This window comes from Leucoraja erinacea, chromosome 32, assembly GCF_028641065.1.
Source record: "Leucoraja erinacea ecotype New England chromosome 32, Leri_hhj_1, whole genome shotgun sequence".
Lineage (NCBI taxonomy): Eukaryota > Metazoa > Chordata > Chondrichthyes > Rajiformes > Rajidae > Leucoraja > Leucoraja erinaceus.
The window spans coordinates 19,022,684-19,039,929 of NC_073408.1; the positions used below are offsets into that span (position 1 = coordinate 19,022,684).

Consider the following 17,246-nt stretch of genomic DNA (forward strand, 5'->3'; position numbering starts at 1 on the left):
TCTTGATTCCCCTAGTCTGTGCATCTTGCATCTACCTGATCTTTTCCCCCTCATGATTCTTTACACCCCTATAAGATCACCGCTCATCCTCCTGCCCTCCAAGGAATACAGACCTAGCCTGCTCAACCTCTTATAGCTCAGACCCTCGAGTCCTGTGACATCCTTGTAAATCGTCTCTGCACCCTTTCCAGCTTGACAACATCTTTCCTATAATAGTGCCCAGGACTGAACACAATACTCTAAATGTGGCCTCACCAACATCTTAAATAGCTGCAACATCACCTCCCAAGTCCTCTACTGTCATCTCCCAAGGCCTATAATGTAAAGGGCCAAAGTTTACAGCAGTTGTGCTGGGACTACTTTTTTTAAACACAGAGGGAGGTGGGTGTGCACAGCCAGGAGTGGTGGTGGAGGCAGATATATGATAGTAGTGTTTAAAAGGCTTCAGGATAGGTACATAGATATGCAGGGAATGGAAGGATACGGATCATGTGCAGGCAGAGAGGTTTAATTTATCTTGGCGTCATGCTCAGCACCGATACTATGGGCCGAAGGGCCTGTTACTGCACTGTTCTATGTTAACTGCAAGGAAATTAATCAAACTGCAAATAATGGAATGACTATGAGAAACATTACAGCATGAAAAGTTAACATTAAGAGAAACAGCGAACTTGGGCAAACTATGAAGAGCAACTAATTTAGACATATTGTGTTCCACAGAAATCAAATATTATTCACCCAACACACCTGTTCTGACTGATCTATAATTACTCCCAATCCAGCAACATTCTCAAATTTAAAATTCCATTCTTGGGTTTCAATCCTCCTTTGATTTTGGCCTAACCACCTACTTCCTCCATATCGCTAGCCTCCCGGAAATAATGATCCATGAAATCCGAGTTCCTGGGCATTTTCCTCAGTAAAAACAAACTTGTCCAATTTCCACCGAGTCCCATTCACCTACAATCCCACTTCCTCCACCGTTGCCAAGGACTGCTCTCACCCCAACCATGGACTGTTTACCCTCCTACCATCCGGGAGGCGCTACAGGTCTCTCCGTTGCCGAACCAGCAGGTCGAGGAACAGCTTCTTTCCGGCGGCTGTCACTCTACTCAACAACGTACCTCGGTGACTGCCAATCACCACCCCCCCCCACTTATTATTTTTTTATTCAAATCGTTTGCTATGTCGCTCTTCAAGGGAGATGCTAAATGCATTTCGTTGTCTCTGTACTGTACACTGACAATGACAATTAAAATTGAATCTGAATCTGAATCTGAATCTGTTGTCCCCGTTTACATGACTTAGTTTCTAATCACGTCACTTTGAAAACCTCATTCTTGCTCAAGAAAACTAGTAAGCTTTGTTTCTCACTCATTTATTTTGCATTCTCTTCCAAACCAACAATCTTTTCTGCAACACTCCAGTTTTGACCTTTGGACCTGGACCCATATTAAATTTCTCTGTCATTGGCACTCATTATATCCAATGCCAAGGCATTAAAGTCAGCAAGTTATACCTGGACCTCTTTGTCCATTTTCAAGCAAAATATGACTTTGGAATAAGGATTTTTAAATCTGAGTAAGGTATGAGTTGCGAGTTTGCTTTGGTCAATCCGAAAACTATATTAAAAGGAATGGAAGATAAACACAAAGTAACTCAGCAGGATAGGCAGCATTTCAGGAGAGAAGGAATGGGTAGAGTTTCGGGTCGAGACCATTCTTAAGAATGGAAGTACTCGAGGAATGACTAAGATTTAAAGAATTTACCATACATATTTGTGCCCTGAAGACACAAAAACAAACAGGAAAAATAATAAAAAACAACAAAAATGAAAAATAAAGGCTAATAAATTATAGAGAGCATTAGATCAAAAGGAAAAAGATTAGAATATCGTCAAAAAAGAGCAAAGCCTGGGAATAAAGAGGTTCAGAATTCTGCAGAGCAGAATGCAAAAAAATGTTAATGAGAGGAAAAATTTAGTGTGTTACGTATACCAAGGTACAGTGAAAAGCTTTTTTCTTACATGCTATCCTGTCAGTGGAGAGACTATACATGATTACAATCAAGCCATCCAAAATGTACAGATACAGGATAAAGGGATTAAAGATAGTCCGACAATCTCCAATGAGGCTGATGGTAGATCAGGAACGTTCTACAGTTGCTGATAGGACGGCTCGGTTGCCTGATAACGGCTGGGAAGAAACTGTTCCTATATCTGGAGGTGTGCGTTTTCACACTTCTGTATCTCTTGCCTGATGGGAGAGAGGAGTATCTGGGGGGCAACTCGTCCTTGATTATGCTGCTAGCCTTGCCTATGCCGTATGAAGTGTAGATGGAGTCAATGGAAAGGAGGTTGGTTTGTGTGAAGGTCTGGGCTGGGCTTGTGTGATGACCTAGTCGATCCATTTTTTCATCATATGTTGGGTGGTTGGGATTGAATCACATGGTTTGGAACCACACATAGACCAGATGGGATAAAGAGAGCACATTTCCCTCTCTGAATTATATTAGTAAAAAAGATGGGTTCTAACAACAATCCGGTGGTTTCATGCTACTGAGAGAAATCATTACTTTAAAAAAATCCAGATTCACTTATTTACTTGAACTTGAGTTCTCTGTCTGCCTTGGAGGGCTTTGAACATGTGCTAGCATCAATGGACTTGGATGGTGGATCAGTAACTTAACCGAATTGCTACTGTACAGGTGGTTGTGCCTAAAGCAGACAAATCACTGCAGAGACAACAAATAGACAACAGACAATAGACAATAGGTCCTGGAGTAGGCCATTCAACCCTTTTACACCACCATTCAATGTGATCATGGCTGATCATCCCCAATCAGTACCCCGTCCAAAGTCAAGCTGTAAACAATAGTTAGCAGGATCAAGGATATTCATTTGGGTCTCTCCATTGCCAATGCACAACTGAACATTGACAAAAGTCATCCAGCATTACTTGACCATTAACACATGCAGACATAAAGCAGAGCTCTGTTCAGACACAAGGTATTGATCCAAGTCTTCTGTCAAGAACTGGGTAGCACAACTGGCAGAGCTGCTGCCTCACAGCACTGGAGATACAGATTTGAACGTGATCTCAGGTGCTATTTGTGTGGAGTTTACACATCTCCCTTTGACCGCGTGGGGTTCCTCTGGGTGCTCTGATTTCTTCTCACATCCCAAAGATATGTAGGTTTGGGGGTTAATTGGCCAGTGTAAAAATTGCTTCATTTGTGTAGAGAATGGGTGAGAAAGTGGAATAATATAGAACTAATACACTCGGTGGGTCGAAGGCCTGTTTGCATGTTGTATCTCTAAACTAAACTAAACCCAGGCAATATAAATACAATTTTGTAAGGAATGGATCCTCCTTTATGCAACCAAAGCATCCAGAATATTTTTTGCCAAGAAGAATATTTTCTGATTTTGGAGGAGGTGCTCAAGAGATGAATGAGCACCAAGTGAAGTTAAAACAAAGCAACAGCATAAAATAAGTTGGTTGAGAGACAAATTGTGGTGTCGAACTGTAATGTTATTCTTTGATACATAGAAACATAGAAATTAGGTGCAGGAGTAGGCCATTCGGCCCTTCGAGCCTGCACCGCCATTCAATATGATCATGGCTGATCATATGATACGTACCTTTAAATCTTTTAACTCATCTCAGGATAGACATGGCTTGGTCTCATGTGAATGAAACCATCAATAGAAGTGTGACATAATTTTGTGCTCAACTTTTTGAGTCAAGGGTGAGTGGTACCTTAGATATGACTGACCGCCCAGCTTAGATACTGGTTTAATCTCAAGAGGAAATAATCGACTTCTATTGAAATATCCATAACCTCAAATGTGTTTATCATCACTTTAGTTTCTAATGTATAATACTTTCTGACAGATGCACAGTCTCTTGTGCCATTGAATAAATCATTTTCAAAAAATACAAAAATACAGTGGCTCATTATCTTTTGTACAATAAAGATCAACTGTTCAAGGGTCTTGACCCAAAACGCCCCCCATTCCATCTCGCCAGAGATGCTGCATGTGCCACTGAGTTTCTCCAGCTTTTTGTGTCAATCTTCAACTGTTCAGAGATCAACTGTTTAAGTGTGAAAGTGTGATCTAACCATGTGATCTAAACAAGTTCAACATAACCTCTCCACGTTTTAATCTAATGCTTTGACTTGCATTTTTACTGTGATTACAATGCTACTTTCAGTGATTTGGGACCCAAAAGCCACAGGTCTCTTCTTTTCTCGACCCCATTATCTATCTAACAAGAAATATACGATGATCTTTCTAACTTATATTATCTTACTGGTGAAATTTCTCCGGATATTTATCAAAGATGAAATCCTAATCAATCGATGAGCTACTTTGTAGAAAGAAGGAACTGCAGATGCTGGTTAATACACAAAAGGACACAAAGTGCTAGAGTAACTCAGCAGCAGACAGGCAAGCAGCATCTCTACAGAACTGTCTGCATGGAGTTTGCACGTTCTCCCCATGACCTGCGTGGGTTTTCTCCAAGATCTTCGGTTTCCTCCCACACTCCAAAGACGTACAGGTATGTAGGTAAATTGGCTTGGTAAATGTAAAAATTGTCCCTAGTGTGTGTAGGATAGTGTTAATATGCAGGGATCGCTGAATCCGATGGGCCGAAGGGCCTGTTTCTGTGCTGTATCACTAAAACTAAAAACTAAAACAAAAAACTTGGGTTGGTGATGTTTCGGGTTGAGACCCTTCTGCGGAGTAGAGGGGGAAAAGAAAGCGAGAAGAGGGGAGAGTCAGGACAAAGCATGGCAAGTAATAGATGGACATAGGCGAGGGAGGCCATTGCCAGCTATTGACAGGAAGATGGTTGGAATAAAGCCCGAGAAGGGCGGGGGACAGGGTTGAAGATCTACAAATTATGATACTAGTGGGAGGCAAGTAGTAGGAGGGGGGAGAAGATGGGGGAGGGGGGGGGGGGGGGGGGGGGAGAGGGGAGAAGGAGGGGGGGGGAGGGGAGGGGGGAGGGGGGGAGAGGGGGGGAGGGGACAGGGGACAGGGGAGAGGGGACGGGGGACAGGGAACAAGGGACGGGGGGGAGTAAGGGGGAAATCGGTGGGAGTCTAGGGAACCACACTGATTTATCATTATAGATACATAGACAACAGGTGCAGGAGTAAGCCATTCCGCCCTTCGAGCCAGCACCGCCATTTCAATGTGATCACGACTGATCATGCACACTCAGTACCCCGCTCCTGCCTTCTTCCCATACCCCTTGATTCCGCTAGCCCGAAGAGCTCTATCTAATTCTCTTTTGAATGCATCCAGTGAATCGTCCTCCACTGCCTTCTGAGGCAGAGAATTCCACAAATTCACAACTCTCTGTGTGGAAAAGTTTTTCCTCATCTCAGTTCTAAATGGCATACCCCTGGTTCTGGACTCCCCGAACATCAGGAACATGTTTCCTGTATCTAGCGTGCCCAATCCCTTAATAATTTTATATGTTTCTATAAGATACCCTCTCATCCTTCTAAATTCCAGTAGAATACAAGCCCAGTCACTCCATTCTCTCAACATATGAATTATCTACCATTTTTGGGCATGTCAAATTAGCATTAGCAACTGGTGCAAGTTTAAGGGCTGTCCATCTATACTTATCAGAAACTAGAGCAATACTACTCAAGCATAATTAACATTGGAACCTCTGATGCAAGTCTCTCATTTTATTTGTTTCATGAGCAGTCAAACAGATCCTGAAGCTGAATGAAAATGCTGGAGCCAACTTTAATATTCAGTCCCTCCAACATAACAACATATTGCCTGGTGCCGTTGACATTGACCCACAACAGAATTTTAATTTTTACATCACCATTGAGACTTTCATCTTCCTTTAATATTTCTACCCCCTGTATTTTTTTCTCTGTTCCCCTAAAAGTATTATTTTGTAATGGATTTTCAGACTTCTCAAGAATATTGACTAGTGCAAAGGTCATTGATTTACACTGTGTTTATTTCTTATTTGCCTAGGAACACAACATTCAGAAAGTCATCTAAAACCCTTGCATATTTTGTTCAGCTGATAGAACGCAATTTCTGCCCTTGCCTCTTTGAACAGCACTAGAGTCACATTTGCACATACTATGCACATACCTCTCCGACCTGTTATGTATACAGATTTGTTACACTGTTTATGTGTATGGTTTTTGTACCTTTACAATGCTATTTGTACCAGTCTAGCTCATTCTCTCAGGCCCCCTTCAGTCAAGACTCCATAAAACTATACTGTCTCATAGAAACATAGAAAAATAGAAATTAGGTGCAGGAGTAGGCCATTCGGCCCTTCGAGCCTGCACCGCCATTCAATATGATCATGGCTGATCATCCAACTCAGTATCCCGTACCTGCCTTCTCTCCATACCCCCTTATCCCTTTAGCCACAAGGGCCACATCTAACTCCCTCTTAAATATAGCCAATGAACTGGCCTCAACTCCCTTAAATGGCAGAGAGTTCCAGAGATTTACCACTCTCTGTGGTGAATCTCTGTCTGCATGGCGATATTCCCAAAATGGAGGATGCCTGTGAGTGACTTTGTTCAACGTGGGGAGCACAGACAATTGTTTAACTGTCTGGTGCACAGACAGCCACCACACGGTCCTTGAGAGATCTGGGTCAGGATCCAGTGGCATGGAGTCCACGACTGCTGCAGACTTCATCCGCCTTCCCAGCCGTTGTGACGCTCCACTAAGGTCAGCCACCGTCCTCCGCCTGTTCCACCGTTGAAGTCTTGGTTGGATTACTCTTTGTCAGAGACCTCCCCCTCGACCTTACCGCAATGTGTGGCCCTACCAGGAGCACAGCTCCAGACGGCATCGCTCTCAGGATCTCAGGTCCACACAAGCTTCTCCACCACAATAAGGTGACAATCCACAGAATCTAGCACGATGCAAGCATTTTACTCCATATACCTTTTCATTAGGGCTGGACTCTTATTCCTTGGAGCACAGGAGGATGATCATATAGAGGTGTACAAAACCTTGAGAGGAATAGATCAAGTAGACACACAGAGTCTCTTGCCCAGAGAAAGGGAACCAGGAACCTGAGGACATACGTTTACGTTGAGGGGGGAAAGATTTAATAGGAACTTGTGGGGTAACTTTTTCACGCAAAGGGTGGTGGATGTATGTAACGAACTGCCGGAGGAGGGAGTTGAGACAGGTACTATCGCAACTTTTAAGAAACATTTAGACAGGTACATGGATAGGGTAGGTTTAGAGGGATGTGGGCCGAATATATTCAGGTGGGACTAGTGTTCATGTGACATGTTGGTCGTTGTGGGCAAGATGGGCCGAAGGGCCTGTGTCCACACTGTATGATTTAGATTACTGCCCTCCATTCTGTCCATGCTTTCCCACTGGTATGGTTCCCCAAAATGCCATTTCTGCCCTACTGCTTCATGGCTACATATCCGCACGGTCACAGTGGCGCAGCGGTAGAGTTGCTGCCTTACAGCGAATGCAGCGTCGGAGACTCGGGTTCGATCCTAACTGCGGGTGCCGTCTGTATGGAGTTTGTACGTTCTCCCCGTGATCTGCATGGGTTTTCTCCGAGATCTTCGGTTTCTTCCCACACTCCAAAGATGTACAGGTTTGTAGGGCTAATTGTAAAAAAATTTCCCGAGTGGGTGTAGGGTGATGTTAATGTGCGGGGATCGCTGGTCGGCGCGGACCAGATGGGCCGAAGGGCCTGTTTCCACACTGTATCTCTTAATTAAACTAAACTAAACTAAACATATCCATTTGTCACTTTGCGTATTTATCACAGCCACTCTGTATGAAGTTTTTATAACTGTGATATACCTGTAGACTGCTCTTTTGTCAGACTCCAGCTGTGCCTGAGGGTCAAGTGGTACAGTGGCTACTGGAGTAGCAGCGGCGGACGATGCTGGAATATGCACTGGCTGCGTCTTGGTAGTCTGCTGCGCCGTGGCCGTCATCTGTGGAGGAGAAGAGACAATAAAGCTTTACAATCCTTCTTCACCTCTGAAAAATACACCACTTTGAGTAAATATGTAGGAAGGAACTGCAGATGCTGGTTTACACCGAAGATAGGCACAAAATACTGGAGTAACTCAGCGGGGCAAGCAACATCTCTGGATGGAAGGAACGGGAAGTCTGAAGAAGGGTCTCCACCCGAAACATCACCCATTCCTTCTATCTAGAGATGCTGCATGTCCTTTTGAGTTACTCCAGCATTTTGTGTGTATCTTCACTACTTTGAGGAGTTTGTTTGACCAAAGTACCCAGACCATTCCCACATCCTTGCACTACTGATACACCAATTCTTTGGTGAGGTTTAGCCAACCAGCTGTTGTGAAGATTGAAATGGAATACATTTCATAATTTTTCCACAGTGGTCGGTAGTACAGGCTGTCCCCGAGTAATGAAATGGTTCCAATTTTACAGACCTCCTGAAGTTGATTTTGTCCGTACGTCAAATAATACACTAACATTACTTGATATGGTAACCGTATTCCAACAGTATTGTAACGAATGGCATTACCAGACTGATAAGAAAGAACAATTACGAGAGACAGAGAAAGATGCAGAGGTGGAGAGACATTCTGTCATTCACAAGAACAAACGGGACACGGTGGCCCAGCGGTAGAGTTGCTGCCTTACAGAGCCAGAGGTCAGGTTCGATCCTGACTATGAATGCTGTCTGTATGGAGTTTGTACGATCTCCATGCGAGATTTTGTGCTCCGGTTTCCTCCCACACTCCAAAGATGTACTGGTTTGTAAGTTAATTTGTCTTTGGGAAAAATTGTACATTGACCGTAGCCTATAAGGATAGTGCTAGTGAACGGGGATCACAGGTTGGCACAGACTCGGTGGGCCCTGGATCTCTAACTAAAAAACTAAACATGTGTATGTAAAGCCAACTTTTGAATTTAGTAATGTTATGGGATTGTACGTAGGAGCAAGATGAGTCAGACTTTTATAGCCCGAGGACAGACTACACTTGTTAGTGGATATCTCTTTGATATAATTAAACTACTCAGAAATCCCACATGTTGTGCCAAGCTTAAGAATAATCATAGAATCTCTATTCCATACTATTAGTTTCAGTAGCAGGCGTGCGAGAGCTGAACCAAGCAACCAATGATGGAGGAAGATATGATAGTGGCATTTAAGAGGCTTTAAGAGAGGCATGTTGATAGTGTAGGAGATGGAGGGATATGGACCACGTGCAGAGATTGGTTTTACATGGCAATAAACACTAAAACCTGGAGTAACTCAGCGGGACAGGCAGCATCTCTGGAGAGAAGGAATGGGTGACGTTTCGGGTCAAGACCCTTCTTCAGACTAGTCTGGGGAAAGGGAAACAAGAGATGCAGATGATGATGTAGAGAGATAAAGAACAATGAATGAATGATATGCAGAAAATTGATGATGATAAAGGAAACAGGCCGTTGTGAGCTGTTTGTTGGGTGAAAAGGAGAAGCTGGGAAGGGGAGTTAAAAAGTTTGGCAACCGGGACATTATGCCGACCAAGGTGGACTGGGCGAAGGTGAACACCTTCACCTGACAACCTTTACGTGACAATAAACAAACCTAAACCTAACTGTTAATGCCTGGCCTGGAAGTACGGGAAGAAGCAAGATTCTCAATAGAGCAGAGAGACTCATGCACGCAGATACATAGATTATTAAAGAGTGGGTGAGATCATTAAAAATTAAAACAGACTCCTCTGTTATTGCATCTAACAACAAGAACTTAACGCAGAGGAGACTGTAGCACCACGCAGTAATTGAATGAATGCTACTGATCTGCCCAATTTAATACCACTGGTACAATGCCTTTTTACACAATAGATCTTTGGGAAGAGACGATATTGAATGCTTCCTCCAGAATGTTACAATTTATGTTGTTGTTGTTAGCAGTCAGTTCACATTGCGAGCTGCCGTCAATCAAATAAGATAACCAACGGTAACTCTGAACAATAAATGAAGAGACATCTAAGGATTTTAATTCATGTCAGAACCAAAGCAGCAATGATTAAAGGGCTGAACTGCAGCCCATCCAGTCATAAAATCTTTCATTAAGTGTTTAAGGCCCAATCTCACCTTGCAAAGTCCCTCCATTAATCTTATCACTTCCTCAGCACCCTGCGGTATTTAACACTAATGAGCTAAATGGGTTTCAATTCATTTACTGACACCTCAATCTGGGAAGGGGTCCGATAATTCAGTGCGACTGAACACCAGAAAGAAAGCACGCGGGCAGTTTGAACAGTAATGTGCCTAATCTGAACCTTCTCGTGCCCTCATCATCTGTGATGACATTGTATTCTCAGTCGCAGAGGCCGACGTCAGAAGATCATTCATGAGGGTGAACTTTCCGAAAGGGTCCACTCGTGATGGTGCATTCTTAAATGGTGCATTCTTAGATTCTCTATTGAGAATCTTGCTTCTTTCCTGGCTGGAGCATTTGTGGATATCTTCACTTTCTCGTTGCAGAGGGATGAGGTTCCCACCTGGTTTAAAAGGACATCAATAATACCGGTAATTCCTCAATTACGACTAACATCTGTGGTGGTGAAGTGCTTTGTGAAGTTGGTTTTGATGTACATCAGCTCCTATCTTAGTAAGAACGCACACCCACTGCCATTCTCCTCCGTCTCAATAGGTCACAGGGGATGCAATCTCGCTGGGTCTCCACTCCGCACTGGACCACTTGGACAAAGTCAGGTTATTGTTCATTGACTACAGCCTGGTATTCAACATTGTAATCATCTCCAAAGATTCGATCAAAGTCAGGGAACGAGATCTCTGCTCTTCCCCACGTAACTGCACGGCATAGTAGCGCTGCGGTAGAGTTGTTGCCTTACAGCGCCAGAGCCCCGGGTTTGATATTGACTATGGGTGCTGTTGTACAGAGTTTATACGCTCACCTAGTAACCGCGTGGGTTTTTCCCAGGTGCTCAGGTTTCCTGCCACATTCCGGAGAAGTACAGGTTTGAAGGTTAATTGGCTTTGGTAAAAATTGTAACGTCCCTGGTGTGCAGGACAGTGTTAGTGTACGGGGATCACTGGTCTGTGCGGACTTGGTGGGCCGAAGGACCTGTTTTCCATACTGTATATCTAAACTAAACTGAATCTTTGACTTCCTCATTGGCAGACCACAATCAGTACAAAGCAGCAACATCACCTCTTCAATACAGGTACACCTCGGGGCTGTGTACTGAGTCACCTACACCCAGACACAGTTTCAATGTCATTTTAAAATTTCCCAATCCCATTGTTGGGCGATTAACAGGAAATGATTCCAGAATACAGGACAAATATTGTAATTCGGAATGAATAGTGCCAGAACAACAATCTTGCTCCCAAAAGGACACGAAGTGCTGGAGAAACTCAGCGAGTCAGACAGCATCTCTGGAGAACATGGATAGGTGACGTTTTTGATCGGAATCATTCTTCAGACTGATTGCATGTGGGGGGGAAAGAAAGTTGGAAGACTAGAAGCAGGACAAAGCATGACACAAAATGTTGGAGTAATTCAACGGGACAGGCGGCATCTCTGGAGAGTAGGAAGGGGTGACGTTTCGGGTCGAGACTCTTCTTCGGAATGATGGAGACAAAGCATTGCAGATAATAGGTGGGCACAGGTGAGGTGGTTGAAGAGTTGTGAATCGTGAGGCCAATGTAGGAGTAAGGATTGGGAGATGAGATAAAGAAGTGGGGGACCAGAGGAGGGAGAGGGGAGAGATAAAGGGGATGGGGAGGAGAAAAATTGGTATGTCGAGGTGGGGGCACTGAAAAGGGGGGGGGGGGGGGGGGGGGGGGGGGGGGGGGGGGGGGGGGGGGGGGGTTTGTAGAGGTTGGCAATTGGAGAATTCAATGTTCATACCGTTGAGTTGTAAGCTCCCCAAGCTAAATATAACGTGCTTGTTCTCCAGTTTATGTGGGGCCTCACTCTGGCAATGGAGGAGGCCCAGGACAGAAAGGTCAGTGTGGGAATGGGAAGGGGAGTTAAAATGATTACAACCGGAAGATCCAGTTGGTCGATGGCTGAGCGCAAATGTTGAGTGAAACGGTCACCTAATCGGCACTTGGTCTGACTGATGTTCAGGCGGTCAGCTCAGGAACAACGGATGCAGCAGATGAGGTTAGATAAGGTACACATGAACCAGTCGCACCTGGAAGGACTGCTGGTGTCTCTGGATGGAGGCGCGGGTGGTATAGGGACAGGTGTTACATCTCCTGCAGTTGCAGCGGACAGTACCTGGAGAGGGCATGGAGGTGATGGAAATAGAGGATTATGTGGAAGTTATTGAAGAGTTGAAAAGCGTGTGTGGTCTTGCTAACCTTTCTTTAGACTGACGACTGACCAGGATCCTCCTTCAGTCTGAAGTAGGGCCCGGATCCAAAACGTCACCCATCCTTTTTCTCCAGAGATGCTGCCCGACCCACTGTGTTACTCCAGCACTTTCCATCTACCTTTGGTATGAACCAGCATCTACAATTCATTAGTTCCAGGAACATAATCAGGCCATTTGGCCCATCTAGTCTACTCCTCCATTCAATCATGCTGATCTATCTTTCCCTCTGAACCCCATTCTCCTGCCTTCACCCCATAACCCCTGACACCCGTACTAATCAAGAATCTGTCCATCTCCACCTCCTACCCTATTGTTGGGTGCTTCGATGAAGTCAAGGCCTCTCTGCTCCAATCCACCCCCATGCTGCTGTAAGAGCAGAGGAAGGAGCTGCAGATGCTGGTTTACACTGAAGATAGGCACAAAATGCCGGAGTAACTCAGCGGGCCGGGCAGCCCCTCTGCAGAGATGGCATGGGTGATGTTTCCAGTCTTCCCCTCTTTAATACCACTGGCCCCCTGTTTCCTCTAAAACCAGGTTCCTGCTCCCAGGGGCCGTTAGAGTCGACAGACTATCATTCAGCAAATAGCTTGTCTGACAGAACAGGCACTCGGTACAGACGATTTGCTGGGCAATGGGAGAGAGAGCTGTTGTGTTACCTGACTCAAGGGAAACGCTTCTCTCCTTCCCCCTCCCAGTTCCTTCCCTAGGGAACTCTTTCTGGATTTTGATCTCAATCCCATTTTATTAAACAGTCAATTTGTTTCTCAAGGGAGTGACAAGGATAAGGTTGCTTGGTTCATTATCAGCTCTTTCAAAAGCTATAAATTCTTAATCCCTGCTTCAGTGTGAATTAAATTGGGCTCTTCACACTCAACTAACCCCATTCTACATTCCTTTGTACTTGCAGCTCTTAAATCTCCACAGGTTTTTAAGTTTTATTTGGTCGTCTCATGCTCACCTACTACAGATACCAGCCTCCCCAGGGACCTCTATCGAGGCTCAGTCATCCTGGTATCAAGCCTGTGGAAATGACTGACAGCCACTGTCTGCTATAAATCCCTCCGCCACAAATCCTCAAGGACAGAATTTATGCGCAAAGAACAAAGAAGCTTAATTTAAGACATTCTAATTTATTTTCATTCTCCTGATCACTGGGCAAATCGGAGCGGCAGCAGATTGTTAATGAGTGGGTGCTTGATGTGTCTATTTGTCTCAATATGTACCGCAGAGCTCTGACAAGATAAATCTGCACCCTCTGTGTTATTGTATGTACTTGTGCCAGCTCCCTGGGCATTCAGGTAGCACACGGCATCATGTCTTGCACAGGCCAACATCATCCTCGCTTCAAATCCTACCCAAGGAACACCTTCAGCAACAGACTGGTTCCACCAAGATGCAGCACAGAACGCCACGGGACATGCTTCTTCCCTGTGGCTATCAAACTGTACAACTCCTCCCCCTTCTGTTGTGGGGTAGACTGACTTTTGGAAAGGCATATGGATCTACAGGACAGCGAGGAATATGCGATGTGTGCAGGTAGATGTGTGATGGATTATCGTCTCGTTCGGCACGGACATTGTGGGCCAAAGGGCTTGTTCTTGTGCTGTACTGTTCTAGCTCTTCCATGAGTCATAAGTCCGGGAGACATTGAAATAGGCCATTTGGTCCTCCATGTCCATGCTGACAGTGTGGACCCATTCGTATTAACCCCATCTTCCAGCACTTGAGCCATAATCTTCTTTGCTGAGTAAATTTAAGTGTCTGTTGTGATATACACTGGATGTGAGTCTGCTTCCACCACTCTGTGTGTTCCAGGTACTCACTGGGTAAAAATGGTCTCTCTTCAGATTTCCCCTCATTTTAACGCTCTTCACCTCATTTGGGGAAAAAGGTTCCTGCATTCTACCCTATGTGCACCTTTTTTAGCTTAGTTTAGTTTAGAGATACAACAAGGAAACTGGCCCTTCGGCCCGCCGAGTCCGTGCCAACCAGCAATCCCCACACACCAGCACTATCCTACACACACTAGGGGGGTGGGAGATTGCAACCCACACGTGGTCCACCCTGTTACAACAAATGCAATCAACCTGGCGTACACAAACAGAAGATCAAACAGAACAAGTAGTCTTACAACTTTTGGCTGTGCACGCCATACGCAAGAAGAAGACACACGCTAGGGACAATTTACAATTATACCAAGCCAATTAACCTACACAACTGTACGTGATCCTGCATTGCCTCCTCTCCAGTGCTACCACAATATTTTTGTCACATTGTGCTCCATCTGGCAGATGTATAAAGAGTTGCAACGTAATCTCTCTGCTCTTGTGCCGAATTGACTGCCTAACAAAAAGCAGCATTCCATAGGCCTTCCCAACCACAGTATCAACCTGTGTGGCCTCCTTCAGATTTGATGGTGATGCTATAGGCAAAAACATTACAGATTAACCAGACTTCTCATTCATGCCTCAGAGTTCCTTGTGTAAGAGGGTTCATGTGGGACACAGACCCTTGGACATGATGCTCTTGCTCAGTATATAGCAGGAAGTGGGCGATTCAAAAACTGAAGATAGTTCTTGCATGATACCCCAGGATTCCTATTTGCAAACATAATTTTGGTTATAAAGATTTATCACACATACTCCTGTCTCCATCATAGAAACATAGAAATTAGGTGCAGGAGTAGGCCATTCGGCCCCTCGAGCCTGCACCGCCACTCAATATGATCATGGCTGATCAAATGTATCGACTCCAACTAATTCATCTGAAGTGAAAACTGAAATTGGTGGAAGCACTCAGTGGGTCAGGCAGCATCTGAGAAGAGAGAAAACCTGTAATTGTCTTGGGTCCAGGACCGCCCATCACAAGTTGACACATGGTGACACAGTGGCGCAGCATTAAAGCTGCTGCTTTACAGCGCCAGAGACCCGGGTTCAATCTTGACTACGTACCGAGTTTGTACGTTCTCCCTGTGACCGCGTGGGTTTTCTCTGGGTGCTCTGGTTTCCTCCTACATTCTAGAGACGTACAGGTCTGCAGGTTAATTGGCTACTATAAATTGTCCCCAGGGTGTTGGATAACAGTAGTGTTTAGGTGATCGTAGGTCGGTGTGGATTTGGTGGGCCAAAGGGCCTGTTTCCACACTATATCTTTAAACTAAGCAAAACTAAACATGAAACAGGGCTTTCTGTCTCTCCCTTCGGGGGAATGCAACTTTCTTGTCGTATCCCCCTTCTCTGCCTCCGTCTGCGCTGAGGCCTAATGGCGGAGCTGGTGACCTCGAGGCTCCGGAGGCAGAGCCTGTCAGGACTCGCCTTGGGCTCGCTCCCGTGAGGGCGGCCTGGCTCAGGGCTGGAACGGCGCTCCCGTGAGGGGCTGAGACGCTCCCGTGAGGGCGGTCCGGCTCGAGGGTAACGGCGCTCCCATGGCTGAGACGCCGTTATGGCGGCGACGGCCTGAGTCCGGGGTTCGGCCGCGGGCCAGTGGACGACATCGTCAACAGCTGCGTCCGCTGGACTGGAGGGCGGCTGCTTCGACCACCCCCAGGCCGCGGAGTTTGAACCGGCCCGTTCGCGGAGCTCGGTGAGCCGCGGGACTGACTTACCATCGCCTGGTGGGGTATCGCCTCAGCGCAGAGGGAGAAGAGGAGGGAAGAGACAACAGCCCTAAGATTTTTGCCTCCATCACAGTGAGGAGGTGCTTGGTGGACTCACTGTGGCGGATGTTAATTTGTGTTTACTGTCTGTTCTGTTGTTTATTATTGTATGTATGGCTGCAGGTAACGACATTTCGTTCAGACCGTAAGGTCTGAATGACAAATAAAGGATCTAATTCTAATTCTAATAACTCAGTCTCCCTCTCCACACACACACTGCCTGACCCAATGATCATTTGCATCATTTTCTGTGTATAATTTGGACCTCTAATGTGCACTGAGACCAACTACTATTGGAAGTCATTGTGCAACAAGCGACCTGTGACATACCTGAGTCAACACTGAGTTTCACTGGATATCTAAGCTGAAGACGATGACACTAAGGGGAGGAGATCTGGACACGAGAAGATAAGGAAACGACTGACATAAAGCAACAGTGAATGGTGGCAGCCAGAGAGGGACCGTCCAAAATTTGAATGCTCAGCGACCTGTCCCCATTTGGAAAAGTGTGTAAGAAGGAACTGCAGATACTGGTTTACACCGAAGATAGACACAAAATTCCGCCTCTTGTGTCTATCTTCGGTGTAAAGCAGCATCTGCAGTTCCTTCTTACACACTTTTCCAAATTGAGAACTCAGCGGGTTTGGCAGCATCTCAGGAGAAAAGGAATAGGAGATGTTTCGGGTCGAGGCCCTTCATCAGACCAAGAGTCAGGGAGGGTTTAGTTTGCTCGAATCAAGGATTAGGATCGATCCCACGTCTCTGGTGCTGTGAGGCAGCACTTCAAACCAACTATAGACGGGTCTCCACCCAAAGCTTCACCTATTCCTTTTCTACAGAGCTGCTGCCTGACCTGCTGATTTACTCCAGCAATTTGTGTCTACATCCAATTTGGAAAAGGTTTACTAACATCATTTATTTAATCGGGGTCAGTGGAAATGTTATTACATTCAAGCAATCAACACCACACAGACTTAGCTCTCCATAACACCCTCACACATGCACACTTCCCACCTTGCAACCATATCATTCACATACATCGCAATTGATTAACATTTCCATTTGCAGGAGAAGGTGGCAGTGGAAATGCAGGGTGCAACAGCAAACTGCTGTGGGTTACTATGTAGCACAGGTGTTCATAGGGACCTGGGGGGGGGGGGGCACTGTTCATCAATGTTAACTCTTAGCTTCAATTCCAACTGAAGTGGCAGTCGGGTGT

At 45.4% G+C, this 17,246-nt stretch overlaps 1 protein-coding gene across 3 annotated transcripts in view; it reads right to left on the reverse strand.

The window, feature by feature from the left end:
* pknox2 (pbx/knotted 1 homeobox 2) overlaps positions 1 to 17,246 on the reverse strand; it is a 409,128-nt gene that overhangs the window by 134,141 nt on the left and 257,741 nt on the right. For all 3 annotated transcript variants that reach the window (XM_055660838.1, XM_055660836.1, XM_055660837.1), the window contains exon 5: positions 7,847 to 7,983. In XM_055660838.1, coding sequence (XP_055516813.1) covers positions 7,847 to 7,983 — 137 coding nt within the window. The remainder of the gene's footprint in view (positions 1 to 7,846; positions 7,984 to 17,246) is intronic.